The sequence below is a fragment of the Saccostrea cucullata genome, unplaced genomic scaffold, assembly GCF_032062105.1.
Source record: "Saccostrea cucullata isolate Sc308-1 unplaced genomic scaffold, CSIRO_AGI_Scuc_v1 ctg15782, whole genome shotgun sequence".
Lineage (NCBI taxonomy): Eukaryota > Metazoa > Mollusca > Bivalvia > Ostreida > Ostreidae > Saccostrea > Saccostrea cuccullata.
In genome coordinates, this window is record NW_026917966.1 from 1 (window position 1) to 13,733 (window position 13,733).

The 13,733-nt window shown below is 35.2% G+C and overlaps 1 protein-coding gene and 2 long non-coding RNA genes across 6 annotated transcripts; 1 reads left to right on the forward strand and 2 right to left on the reverse strand.

The window, feature by feature from the left end:
- Nucleotides 1-1,270: 1,270 nt before the first annotated feature.
- On the reverse strand, nucleotides 1,271-8,654 carry LOC134270180 (PGAP2-interacting protein-like). The gene is made up of 15 exons (XM_062752401.1): nucleotides 8,519-8,654; nucleotides 7,995-8,307; nucleotides 7,612-7,766; nucleotides 7,159-7,339; nucleotides 6,897-7,036; nucleotides 6,488-6,724; nucleotides 6,121-6,198; nucleotides 5,866-5,945; nucleotides 5,395-5,503; nucleotides 5,148-5,283; nucleotides 4,892-4,956; nucleotides 4,642-4,783; nucleotides 4,211-4,360; nucleotides 3,798-3,953; nucleotides 1,271-2,135 (listed from the first exon to the last, which is right to left on the reverse strand). The coding sequence occupies exons 1-15, from the start codon at nucleotides 8,574-8,576 to the stop codon at nucleotides 2,054-2,056; spliced, it is 2,082 nt and encodes a 693-aa protein (XP_062608385.1). The 5' UTR covers nucleotides 8,577-8,654; the 3' UTR covers nucleotides 1,271-2,053.
- Nucleotides 8,655-8,778: 124 nt separating this feature from the next.
- LOC134270273 (uncharacterized) lies at nucleotides 8,779-12,709 on the forward strand. 4 transcript variants are annotated; one of them, XR_009992793.1, is made up of 7 exons: nucleotides 8,779-8,879; nucleotides 9,819-9,968; nucleotides 10,463-10,603; nucleotides 11,252-11,539; nucleotides 11,793-11,987; nucleotides 12,142-12,419; nucleotides 12,585-12,709. It is a non-coding gene; the product is annotated as an uncharacterized LOC134270273 (long non-coding RNA). The 4 variants fall into 4 exon arrangements; XR_009992772.1 differs by having other exon boundaries at nucleotides 9,819-10,603; XR_009992780.1 differs by having other exon boundaries at nucleotides 9,819-10,603; nucleotides 12,142-12,312.
- Nucleotides 11,436-12,718, reverse strand: LOC134270402 (uncharacterized). Its single transcript, XR_009992826.1, has 3 exons — nucleotides 12,615-12,718; nucleotides 11,780-12,376; nucleotides 11,436-11,510 (listed from the first exon to the last, which is right to left on the reverse strand). It is a non-coding gene; the product is annotated as an uncharacterized LOC134270402 (long non-coding RNA).
- Between the last annotated feature and the right edge of the window lie 1,015 nt (nucleotides 12,719-13,733).

Consider the following 13,733-nt stretch of genomic DNA (forward strand, 5'->3'; position numbering starts at 1 on the left):
CCCCCTCGGGGCATAAAAAAAAAACATTTTGCTAGATGCACCTTTCTTCATCATAAATATATATACTTGGATCACTGGCATAAAATTCACAATTATGGAAAAGGCACTCTTGCTTTTCATAACTATATGCTTAGTTAGTTTATTTAATACTCAGAAGCAGAGAAGAAGATTTTCAAAGAATAAATGCATTTTCACTATATAATCTATAGAGCCCCGCCCTAACACCAGAACCCCTGACCCTGGGGCCATAAAATTCACAAATCTGGAAGAGGCACTCTTGCTCATCATAACTATGTACTTAGTTAGTTTATTTAATACCCAGAAGCAGAGAAGAAGATTTTCAAAGAATAAATGCATTTTCACTATATAATCTATAGAGCCCTGCCCTAACACCAGAACCCCTGACCCTGGGGCCATAAAATTCAAAAATCTGGAAGAGGCACTCTTGCTCATCATAACTATGTACTTAGTTAGTTTATTTAATACCCAGAAGCAGAGAAGAAGATTTTCAAAGAATAAATGCATTTTCACTATATAATCTATAGAGCCCCGCCCTAACACCAGAACCCCTGACCCTGGGGCCATAAAATTCACAAATCTGGAAGAGGCACTCTTGCTCATCATAACTATGTACTTAGTTAGTTTATTTAATACCCAGAAGCAGAGAAGAAGATTTTCAAAGAATAAATGCATTTTCACTATATAATCTATAGAGCCCCGCCCTAACACCAGAACCCCTGACCCTGGGGCCATAAAATTCACAAATCTGGAAGAGGCACTCTTGCTCATCATAACTATGTACTTAGTTAGTTTATTTAATACCCAGGAGCAGAGAAGAAGATTTTCAAAGAAATAATGCATTTTCACTATATAATCTATATAGCCCCGCCCTAGTACTAGAACCCCTGACCCTGGGGTCATGAATTTCAGAATTTTGGTAGAGGACTCAATGCTTATCACATTCATGCTAACAGTTTGCCTGCTTGATGTCCAGGAGTAAAGAAGAATATTTTTAAAGATTGCAATAATTTTAGTGGTTTTGGCCCCACCCCTCAGGCCCCAGGGGGGCGGGGACCATGAAATTCATAATTTTTGTTCCCCTTTACCCATAGATGCTGTATACCAAATTTGGTTGAAATTGGTTCAGTGGTTTCAGAGAAGAAGCTGAAAATGTTCAAATGTTAACACACGACGCACGACACACGACGCACGACGACGGACGAAAACGGATAGCAATAGGTCACCTGAGTTACTCAGGTGACCTAAAAATCAGGTTTGAAAAGTATTCTAAGCATGTTTAGCACTTACATTCATGATTTGGACAACTTGTCAAATGAAATAAATATGGACATGAGATAAGGTCACATTCTGACCGTAACATAAATAATACAAAAAATAAACAAACAAACAAACAATCAAGCAAAAACACTGCCCACCCATCCACCATGTAATTAGAGATTTATACTTCAAGTGCAGGGAGTGAATATATAACTGTCAGAGTAGCCAGAGCAATGAGAAAAAAAACATGAAAGAAAAAATATTTAAGTTCTTTACTATAAGCATTCTCTGAATGATAAGGACAGAAGCTACGTCTGCTTTGAGATATGTTATAATGATAATTATAATCTGTCTGGATTGATATGATATAAAAATAATAAGCTCTAGGTGTGATATTTTCTCTCCTAAAAAAAATAAGTACAACTGTGCTTCAAACCATTTTCTCTCATGCAAAATACTAGATATATAAAAAGTCATACAATGTAGGTCTGGACTAGAGTATGGTTACTCTAAGCTAAATCACATCTTCACCCTTTCACACAATTTCACCACTTGTACACAAGCAATAGCATACCATTCACATGATAGATTCTTGAGTATTATTGGACAAGCATACAAGTACACTACTGCAGGTCATTGGAATTTGAACATGGGTGCTTCAGGTATATCATCAATGAATTATAGGAATCATTCAGTCTTTGCATAGATATGCAAGCATACAGTTTGTAATCTATTGGAAATACTGGAAGTCAGGAATGGCAAGATTTGATTAAATCTACGGCAGGAAGTATTTTGGTGTGCTCATGTGGAATTGATGGTCAGAAAAATAACCATGGCCACGATGAAAGGATCCAAATCTGACCAAAAAAAGAAAAAAAATAAATTTCTTGTTTAAAAAGAAAATCTATAAAATAATAAAATTCAAATTACCTGTAAATACCAACAAGAGGCCCATGGGCCACATCGCTCACCTGAGAAGCTTTGACCATTCTGTTCTTTATCAGATTTCCCCCTTGTTATACATAATGCATCCCCACCCTACCCCACTGATCATAATTTAGACATTTTGAAATCTACACTAACCCATGATCCTTCCATGGGCACATATGTTTCAGCTTTTTTGGCCCAGTGGTTCCTGAGAAGAAGATTTTCAAAGATTTTTCCTATATATTTCTATGTAAAACTTTGATTCCCTATAATGGCATCGCCCTTCCCCCGGGGTCATGATTCCTATAATTTAGAATTTACACTATCCTAGAATGCTTCTATATATATAAGCTTCACTTTTTCTGGCCCAGTGGTTCTTGAGAAGAAGATTTTCAAAGATTTTTCCTATATATTTCTATGTAAAACTTTGATTCCAAATTGTGGCCCCACCCTTCCCCCAGGGGTCATTATTTTAACAATTTAGAATCTACATTATACCAGGATGCTTCCACATAAGTTTCAGCTTTTCTGGCCCAGTGGTTCTTGAGAAGAAGATTTTCAAAGATTTTTCCTATATATTTCTTTGTAAAACTTTGATACCCCATTGTGGCCCCGCCCTTCCCCCGGGGGTCATGATTTGAACAATTTAGAATCTACACTACCCCAGGGTGCTTCCACATAAGTTTCAGCTTTACTGGCCCAGTGGTTCTTGAGAAGAAGATTTTCAACGATTTTTCCAATATATATTTCTATGTAAAACTTTGATTCCCCATTGTGGCCCCGCCCTTCTCCCAGGGGTCATGATTTGAACAATTTAGAATCTACATTATACCAAGATGCTTCCACATAAGTTTCCGCTTTTCTGGCCCAGTGGTTCTTGAGAAGAAGATTTTCAAAGATTTTTCCTATATATTTCTATATAAAACTTTGATTCCCCATTGTGGCCCCGCCCTTCCCCCGGGGGTCATGATTTGAACAATTTAGAATCTACATTATACCAGGATGCTTCCACATAAGTTTCAGCTTTTCTGGCCCAGTGGTTCTTGAGAAGAAGATTTTCAAAGATTTTTCCTATATATTTCTATATAAAACTTTGATTCCCCATTGTGGCCCCGCCCTTCCCCCGGGGGTCATGATTTGAACAATTTAGAATCTACACTACCCCAGGATGCTTCCACATAAGTTTCAGCTTTACTGGCCCAGTGGTTCTTGAGAAGAAGATTTTTTAATGACCCAACCCTATTTTTGTCTTTTCTTGATTATCTCCCCTTGCGAGGGGATATGTCCCTTCATTTTAACAATTTAAATTCCCCTTCACCCAAGGATGCTTTGTACCAAGTTTGGTCAAAATTGGCCCAGTGGTTCTTGAGAAGAAGTCGAAAATGTGAAAAGTTTACAGACGGACAGACAGACAGACGGACAGACGGACGGACAGACGGACGGACAACGGACAAAATGTGATCAGAAAAGCTCACTTGAGCCTTCGGCTCAGGTGAGCTAAAAATCCCAGCTAAATGTTTGCCCCCCCCCCCACTTTTTTTCAAAATTATTATTTAAAATCCCATTCAACTGAAAGAAATTACAACATTCACCTCTTATTAAAATGAACACTAGGATCCACATGAGAGGGGTCTGTGGTCAGTCTTGTGTAATCTTCATATTTGTCGGGATTCTTTGGGATCTGGAATTTGGCCATTTGTACCTCAGTGTCACTCAATCCCCCGTGTGTTATACGAGCATATCCAAGTCTGTATGAAATGACAGAGGAGAGTCATAAACCAGCTGAAGATTACATAAGGCAAAGTGAACATTAAAATTAGATCTGAAAGGATGAGAAAAATTCTTCTGAGTAATTGACTATTTCAATCAAAACCATTGATTATTTGACTAGACCACCAAAGACATCCATAACTTTTATGCATACATGTACATATCAAAGTATTCTGTTACACAAAATATATTTCAAATTTTTACAAATTTCTATATCCTTGAGATCTTGACTTACTTTCTCAGTCCTCTGTACATAATATATTCACACCATCTGCCTTTGTCAGTTTCATCAATGTCCTTTACATTTCCACTGGTCAATAGTTCACGGTAGTCACGACTTCCAGGGGCAGAGGTCACATAACCGAGGAAAACTACTGGATTCTTGCTATGTGGAGACAAAACATCAAAATCATCTTCATTTTTTTTAAACCAGACATCGTTTATTTAGTGTTACCATCATTAATCACAAAGAATCAATTTTATAAACAGTAAAAGTCTGAAACCATGATGTATGATAAAAACTGCAAAGAACTTTATAGATCGTAAAAGTTACTAATACTTTTCAATGTAAAGCTTTTAGTACAGAAAATCCTCATATTTTTCAATTATCTAAAATATACTTTTGCTCCTCAGACACTGTAACCTTGAGTATTGACCTAGATTTACCTTTCCCTGAGTTCCTTGGCCAGGAATTTGGCCTGTAGTTCTCGGTCCAGTACGTCTCTATCATTCCCCATATGAGTGACCACATAGTCCACATGTCTCCCTCCATAGTCCACTGTTGCTGTGATAGCTGGAGCCAGCTCTCCTGTTCAATGAATAAATTTGTAGAGAGTTGAAGGACTGCATTCATAATTACATGGTGTCTTTTAAAGCCTTCCAGAAAACTTGAGTGTTCTAAGAACTGCTGACTTACCATGTGGTGAGGGAAGAAGATGGTGAGTAGACTTCACAATTGGATATTTGGATAATATCAGATTCCTACAAGTAGAATACATAATCATTATGCATTTTATGCACTTACATTCAGTAAATATTTTCATGCAACAGTTCTAGCTTATATTTTGCCTATGAAAAAGTTCTGTTAATTTTGGTTTCAAGTTTTAAATGCAAATTCTCCATTAGCAAACTCTGAAATTGCTTACTTATGAGACCTGTTTTTCATCACTTACCCCCATGTGTGTGTTTTTGTTGCAGGTCCAAAGTCTACATACATTCCCAGCTTCTCTCCCAGCCACATTCCGAGGTCATTGTTCCCCAGGAATGGTTTGGAGGCATCACTCTCCAGGAGGGTCACAAAATCAGCTCCTGGAAGGAAGAAATTATCAGTATAAAATCTGAAAATTTTTCTGTCACTTTGACTAAACCAGAAGAAATATGGAGATTATTTTATGATGACTTCTAAATCTTCTTTCTGACCTGTTTCGTTAATAAGTTTGGCTGAGCGTTCCAGACTTGGCCAGCCTTTATTGTCATATCCAAAGTGGTAGGTCCAAATCATGGCAGAAAATTCAGGTTCAGGTCCTACCTGTCATAGAAAAATTACACCAGAGATGTCAGTGATCTACATCAAAATTTATTTTGAATATTAAAGTGATCAATGTAAAAAAAACAAAAAAAAACGTTATTTTTAAAATATGTCATCAGTCAATAAACCAGGAAATTTTTCAGTAGAATAGATTGAGTTGTTCCTCTCAAATGGAATCATCAGGAAAAAATATTCTAGTCTTTTTATACTAATCACCTATGTCATCAGTTGAAACAAGTTGAAGGTATCAGTACTTAGGAGTATGGAACAAGGATTGTGTTTTCACCATTTCAGAGGGGAAAATTACAATTCATCAAATTCAATTGCTTTATATGTATAATATGGCAAGATACAATCAATACCTTTGCAGGATGAGAAATCTTTTGCTGACTGTATCTTGTGGCAAATCCAGTCAAGCCACAACACAAAATCAGTCCCAAAACTGTCAAAATTAAGAATAGTTTAATACTTTGTTAAAAACATTTAATTCATCATGCAAATACTATTTGTACAAAATAAATCTTAAATTAAATGTTTTATTTTAATCTGCAATATATCTTGCAAGTTTTTAATTTATAAGAAAATTATTAAAAATACACAAGAAGCAATAAACTTACTAATGTTGACTTTTGAAAGTGAAATCTTCTTCTTTTCAACTACAGGTAAAGCGGTAAAGGTCTGGTCAAAAGATTTACCTGGAAATATGAATTATTGTAAATTTCATTTGAAAATTTGTTCTCAGATTATTTTTTCATTATATTTTCCTTTAAACTAAAAATATACATAGAGGTTTATTAAAAATACTTTTTATTATGGCTTCCATAATAAATTAGTGCATGCAAAATGCAGAGTTAAACAAAACTCATTAAAACACAGAATACTGCTATTTTGAAACAATATAACCGGTAGTACAGTGTATGTAAATTCATGTATTAAAGCAATTTGATTCTGTAAAAAAAAGGAAAAAAAAGATAAGAAGATTACCAATAAACAATCCTAAAAATATTCCTAACATCACTGTTGCTATAAGATAATCTGTGTGTTCCCTTGTGTAGACACCACCAGGCACAAAGTTATACGCCACAGTCCACACAAAGAAGAAAATCTCCACAAGATAGGTCGCCACGGCAACCACAAGTGACCTTCCTGGAGGGCATCTACTGAATCTGTCTGCCATTTCTGGCCAAATGGACATGGTGTATACAGCCAAGACTAGGCCAGCTGTGGAAATTGATCATAAATATTGTCAAATACATGTAATTAATGAGAAGCATTGTACAATATGATGTCCTGTGATTTCATGCACTTGGTAATATAAATGGCAATGTTGGTGTAAAATAAGGTTTTAACACTGTTATGTTTTTTTTTATTGTATCTGATCATTTTAGCTGACCTGCATAACCCTGGTAGGTTGGTAAGTAATACAGTCCAGCTAAAGATAAAGCTCCTATCAGCCACCAGATTTTACTTTGTGCTACGTGACGACATGCTGACATGTAAAATCCAAATACAAGACATAAGAACACACCAATTCTGGAAATAAAAATGTTTACAAACCATAATACAAAATACCCTCGAGTAAAATGTATTTAACTGGTATGAAACACAAAATAAATCTTATGTACCATGTTTAAGTATTTATTATAATAAATTACCCCCAAGGATAAGGCAGTGGCCCATGGTCTGGATAGCCAGTCACTACCCATCTAGTAATCAAGGACACCTCCCCGAAACACCAGTGTGTCAGATAGATAAGACTTCCAAATCCAAAGGCTGTGGGTAACCAATATGGCTGCTCAGGCCTCTCTTTTTCTTTGTTGCTAACAATGTCTGCTCCTGTATGAATTTGGATGAATAGATAATGATAGCAGCTTAAATGGGTAAATGAGTAAAACTTTCTAGAAACATCACATGTGAATATTGCTTCCAAGAACTCTTTACATATGTATAACAAGAAGGGAGAAAATGTGATGGGCCGGAACAAAACTTGTACCCATGTCACCAAACTCTAGAAAGGCGTTCTACCAACTGAGCTATCTTGCAAACATTTTTAAAAAGGAAAAAAGAAACTCTAATTTAATTATTAATGTGCTTTTTGCAAAATTTACCTGAGATTATCTGATCTATGGTGGAAATGACAGCTATGGCAATGATTGCTGAGTTTGTAGTGTTGCTCCACCATGTGGGAATAAAAGAGGCAAAAAATATTCTGCTTGTGATCAAGGACAGTAGCCCCAGAAACAGACCCCAGAATGTGGAGGACCTGGAATAAAGACCATTGTCACAATGTAGCTTTGAGAGAAAAGTTCACCATATATCATAATTAAAATTTAATAGAGATCTGCTTTAATGAAGTAATCTACCAAAATAAACAGCAAGAATTAAATACACAATTATTTCAGTTATGTACAATTCTCAAACTCTCCACTAGAACATACTGAGCGCTATTTCATTGCACCGACTCATTTGTAGAATTTTCTAAGCACCCTACCTTATTTTGACATCTGGACTCCATAATGTGGATGCTAAAACAAGCATTTGAACTCCAGCTCCCCCTGCAAGAATCATGAGTCTGGTTAGAGTCGTTGGTGCCTGAAATGAAGCTAGTGATCCAACCATCAGAAGCCGAAGCAAACCCAAGACCCATCGATTCTGAACCAGTGACAGCATGCCTGGTATACCAAGGAGGATAGGGCTGAACCAGGTGGCAGCAAATGCCTCATATCCGGATATGTCGAGTTCATTTAAAGGATAGAACCATATCATAGGTCCTAGACCTTGAAACAAGGACCAAAATACATAACCTACAAAAATAGGGGGAAAACACTGATTTATTGATACAGCAAACAACAAAATCATAAAATAAATAAGATCTTCTTCAATCAGAACACGATATGAATAAATTGGGTTGCATCTGTTTCATCAAGCAAGGAAACGTGAATCATTTACCGGCATCTCCCGCATTTCCTCGAAAAAAGGAAGCGTCACGTGTAGAAATTATATTTCAACACCTACCGTTTATTGTTTCTCGAGCAATTGATCGAAAAGAGAACAGTTCAATTTGGCCCTCCATGTTTTTGCTCGTCGTGGCACTTGAAGACTAAACGTTTAACATGTTTAATCTATCGGAACCCACAAAAGTAGAAATGTAAACAACTAGTCTCGTTCAACCAGACACTCGGCTGTCTCCGTAAATCTCCGACCAGCCAGAGGCTGGTCGGAGTTTACGGAGACAGCCGAGCGTCTGGTTGAACGAGACTAGTAAACAACTAGTCTGGTCCCCTTCCCACAATTCCGTTCGCGCACTCTCTACATTGAGGTCAGGCATCGGTTGATTCACTGTTAGACGTTGCGCAATTTCAAAATGGAGGACAAAGTAAGTAACCATCTCGAGAAATAATTGCTCATATCTATTTGTTTAACATCATGACAACTTATTTCATCAATGCTTACTGTTAACCAAAGTTGTTTTTTATTTATTTTTTTATTCATTTGATTTATTTTGCGTAAATTTACACTGTTATCACTGGATTAAAAAATGTTTACATTTTAAGAACGTGGAGGTAGTCAACATTGACCCCCAATATTTCCTTTGTCGTGGACCGACATCAAAATTTTATTGTCTAGTCTAATGTATATATGAATGATCTATGTTAGGATATACAATGTTTTATATGTCGCTCCTTATTTAATACAGTAAAAGCACCCCAGATTTTTTATCATAATTCTATCAACAATTAGCATGTGCTCTGGCCTACTATTGCATATATTTGACATAAAACAAAGGTTTAACGCTTCTGTATTGTTTGCATTTTGCTGTCCATGCATTCATCATATAAGTTGAAAAGGGGGAGGGATTAAACCCCCTGTGTATTTATTTTGTTTTATTATGATTCCCCTAGCTGGTACCTTAATTTCCTTCCACTTTATCCAGCATAATATTTACATGATAGCATGAGTCTAACATGTAATGTTATGGGCTCTAAATTAGAAATAAAATGTTCTGTTCTGTTCTGTTCTGTTTAACAAAATATATACATGTTTAACAAATATATACATGTAATTTTCATGAAGGCTTGTGGAAGTGAATCCCACCACTATACAGATGTTTAGCAGTTAAAGGTGGTGCTAGTTTGGTAGGTCACCACAATCTATTAATATCCTTGCATACATAATAATTTTTCATACAACTGTAATGCCAACTTGCCAAGGCAATACATTTTGAAAAATGTACCAATCCTTTTTATATTGTAACAGGTTCATTATAGCTTTCAGATAATCATTAATATCTCTATTTTGTATGTTTTTTTTTTAGGCTTTTCCATCGTTCATTGCATTTCATAAAATTTACCAGGATACTGAAAACATTTAATCCCCTGTATTAAAGACATGATGGTCAGCCAAAAGAGAGCATTGAAGCCCAACAGGAACAACCCCTCTACAGCTTACAGTTTAAACTTGAAGAGTAATTCGTTTAAATTAATCTTGCACACCTTAAAATGTTTGTCCTTTTCTCCAAGTCATTGCGTGGTTACAATCTTATTGTAATTACAAATGAACAGAAAACAATGATATAACCGTGAAACAGATTTATCAGTTCAAATGATATTAGCTATAAGGAGAGTAAGTCAAATTAATTATAAATTATTTTACAGATTTACAAAAGGAATAATATGCAAATTAATATGGTGTATATCAGGACTCAAAAAGCAAGTCAAAGTTCATACAGTTAAACTTGTTTAATACAAATATGCGATGATGGATATTGTGAATTCACACAATAGAGAAGTTATCTTGTATTCTCAGCAATATAAATTAAGCAAATTCCTTATATATAATGAATAAAATGGATGTAAGGAATTTTAAAAGGATATAGGATGTAATTTCTGTAAAACCGAGTTTTACTGTATTAGGTAATGCTCTTCGCTTTATGTTCAGTTTACTATATTCTGTTTATAGGTCTGAAGTGTACCAGTGTACCAGTTTCTCTTTGACCTGTGCCAACTCTGGTAACCCCGCCTTTGTCAAGGACACGTGTACTTGTCGCTGTCCCGAGGGTCTGGATCTCTATACCGGATGTCCGACTCATTTTGATGGGGGGTATTTAACTTAGTACATATACAACTCTCTGTTATCCTTGGGCTTTCAATAAGGTGTGGTGTTCTGAATGTTACATATTAAGCATCTGAAATTTACAAAGCTTTCATTCACTGTTGTAATATATATGGGAAAAAATTTGGGAGAATGTCAACGAGTGTAATAAATACTCATTAACTGCATTTCGCACAGCAAAGAGGTACGACTTAGGTCATTTCATCGTCGTCAACAAAAAATTTAAAGTTCTGATTTATTAATTTCTTAACAAATGAGAATCTATTTGCCATTTGGGATACTTTAACTACGTACATGTAGTGTCGAGAATGCCACACTTTTCTGAAAGTCCGGTGATGATAGAAAATTGTACAAACTTAAAAATTAAAAAATGTTCTTTTATTTTCAAAAATTCCCTTATTATTTTACATCAAATTGAATCTGCATACTCGGCATAAAAGTTTGGAGTGCCAAAAGCTCCATCATGACTATTTTATGTTATTTCTCCAAGGCACGGTCAAGGTCAAATAAGTCCTTACTTCAACCTAGCCAAACGGAGGCAAATGTAACAAAAATACATGTATATCTTATAGAGATTAAAGAATAAGATGAATTAATTTCAGAAAAGCTTTTGGTACCTAATATTTATTTCTTCAGATCGAATGATTTCAACAAAATGGCCATCTGACACCTTTACCAGATTAAGTACCTGGATACATGTAACTGGCTGTTCCAGTGGGTTTTATGAAGGCAGTTTTACACATCATATTAAAGACACCAGGATGGACCACACAAGTTCCACATTTAATGCTGACATCATTTCAAAGCCCACCTTTACATTTTACAAATTTTGTGCTAAGAAGAAAACGGAAGAAAATAGAATTTCGCCAAGCTGGCCTGCAGGAAAATATTGTATCTACCGCCAAGGAGGGGTTTTTCCCATTGGTAAATAATGCAGAAATAGATTTACCGCTATTTCTAATTAATTAAATTTTCAAGCAAATGTAAGCAAACAATTGTAACCATTACACAATCAAATTAAATCAAAAGCTGTGGATTCAATTTTTTTATTCACAAAATACTTAAAATTTGCTGTCACAGTGGTGCTTATCAATAAAAAAAAAGAAGATAAAACCATTTTTTTTAGGAATACTAGAAATATGATCACTATAAGTACTTTGTAACATTTATATCTTAGGCTTCAGTGGTGGATATATACAGTATGATGACACCATGAATCCATAGCATTCAGATATTCTCGGCATTCTTCCTGAGGTGACTTCACGGCCGACAGAGGTTCTATTTCTGTTGTTGCAGTGACTGATCTACATCATCTGGTTATCCTACCATCAAAGGAGCCGTTTATCTTATTTCTGGACACCTCTGCTTGACAGTAAGTCGCAGGTTCTAATTTTCGCAAGGGTTTTAATTTCATAAAATAATTAAAAACGAAAAAAAGGGGTAAATAATGACATGTTTTTTTTTAATATTAGCCTTTTTATCAAGTCTGTTGTTTTAGTTTATAAAAATTGTCTTTGTATTTTAAGGAATGCAAAGTTTTGATGACAATGCAGAGTCAAGATATTGTGACAAAGACATGCCAGCTTGAAGAAGACCATCCAGTGATCATGGTGTTCCACTCAATTTTTCAGAATTATGTGTCAGATTGAAATTCATATTATGGTGCAAAAAGCAATCAGGACATTCTTCTGGATCTAGTAAGTGTTTGTAAATAGGAATGAAAAAGATTTTACTCTTCCCTTGTATACTTCAGATTGGAACCTGAAAATGAGAAATGACCATGTAAATGCATTTTTTTAAATTGGTAAACAGTTCATGTTACTTGTACATATAATATGATAAGCATGATCTGAATTTTATTATACCTTGAAATTTTACTTTACATACTGACAGACTTTCTTAAAGTATTTTCATACACTGAAATCTGTATGTCAGATTTAAAAAATGTTGAATCAATATTTTTTTTCAGGTCCAAAGTATTGACAGAACCAAAGAATACCTGATAGTCTGCAAATGGAGTGATCATTCTGATTCATTGGATGAACCAGGCAACACTGATTATCTCAAGAAATTTTAGGCTAAAGACTCCATCTTCATTCATAAATGATTCATGTTGACATTTTCTCACGGGCTTTTGTTTCATATCTTCTTTTCACATGCAGCATCAGTTATCCTGTAGTGTCAAAGTGTTTTATATTCAAAGTAATTGATTCTGAGACTTATTTAAAATCTGTTATTAAACAAATTGTAATAAAATCATGATAGCAATAAGCACAGTATTATTTTACTTTGCATAGCAGAAGTCTTAATTCATTGAAAAATAATGAGGATTTACTTTGTCTATTTTAGACAGGTAGAGCTCTATTTTTCTATTAGCTGCAGAACTGTAGCTCTCTGAAAAAAATATTGGGGGCAAACCTGAGAGCTACAGTGCCACCCATTGAAAAAAAAACTGTATATATATTGCGCACAAGAAATGTTTCCTGATTTATTTCTCCATGTTTTTAAACCGTCATCTCAAAATATTACTAAACATGTGTCCCTAACATATTCTTTCACTGTTTTCACAACAAAACATTCCTTATAATTGATGTTAGTAGCCCTTCTGGACCTGAAAATGAGATCATCGAAAATTTTGTCTATTTATACTACCATTTTGGTTTGCAAAATATTTCGGTCTTGCAATGCTTCATGCAGTTGTAAACTACGAGAGTACTTGATACTAAGAGAAGTAATGAAGAACTAGTGCTAATTGTAACGGGGACCGTTACAGATGTTCCCCAAACGCTCCCCAACTCCCTTTTGGTGCCATATTCCCTGTAAGCTTAATTAAATAAGACAAACTCGATGCATTTGAGACTTTAACTACGTTTACCCAGAAGTGTACAAAGTTAATTCAAATTTTAGCATTGCACGCGTGCGCATGTGAATGCATGTGTGTAATGACCATATCATCTTGTCAACACAATCTATATATTTTAATATACTAAATATTAAAGTATTTAATCCAAAAGTATTTAAAAAAGATGCGCTCATTCAAGTGTTTTTTGGATTTTGCTCATTTCACGTGCACGCACGTGCATACTTGAGCATGGTGACCATACCTTCTTGTAGATGT

Excerpts from the sequence above, each read along its gene's own strand:
- LOC134270180 (XM_062752401.1), bottom strand. The coding sequence starts at position 8,576 with ATGGAGGGCCAAATTGAACTGTTCTCTTTTCGATCAATTGCTCGAGAA. Across the intron at positions 7,340-7,611 it reads CATAGATCAGATAATCTCAG|GAGCAGACATTGTTAGCAAC; the intron begins GTAAATTTTGCA and ends AAATTCATACAG. Across the intron at positions 6,725-6,896 it reads AACCTACCAGGGTTATGCAG|CTGGCCTAGTCTTGGCTGTA; the intron begins GTCAGCTAAAAT and ends CAATTTCCACAG.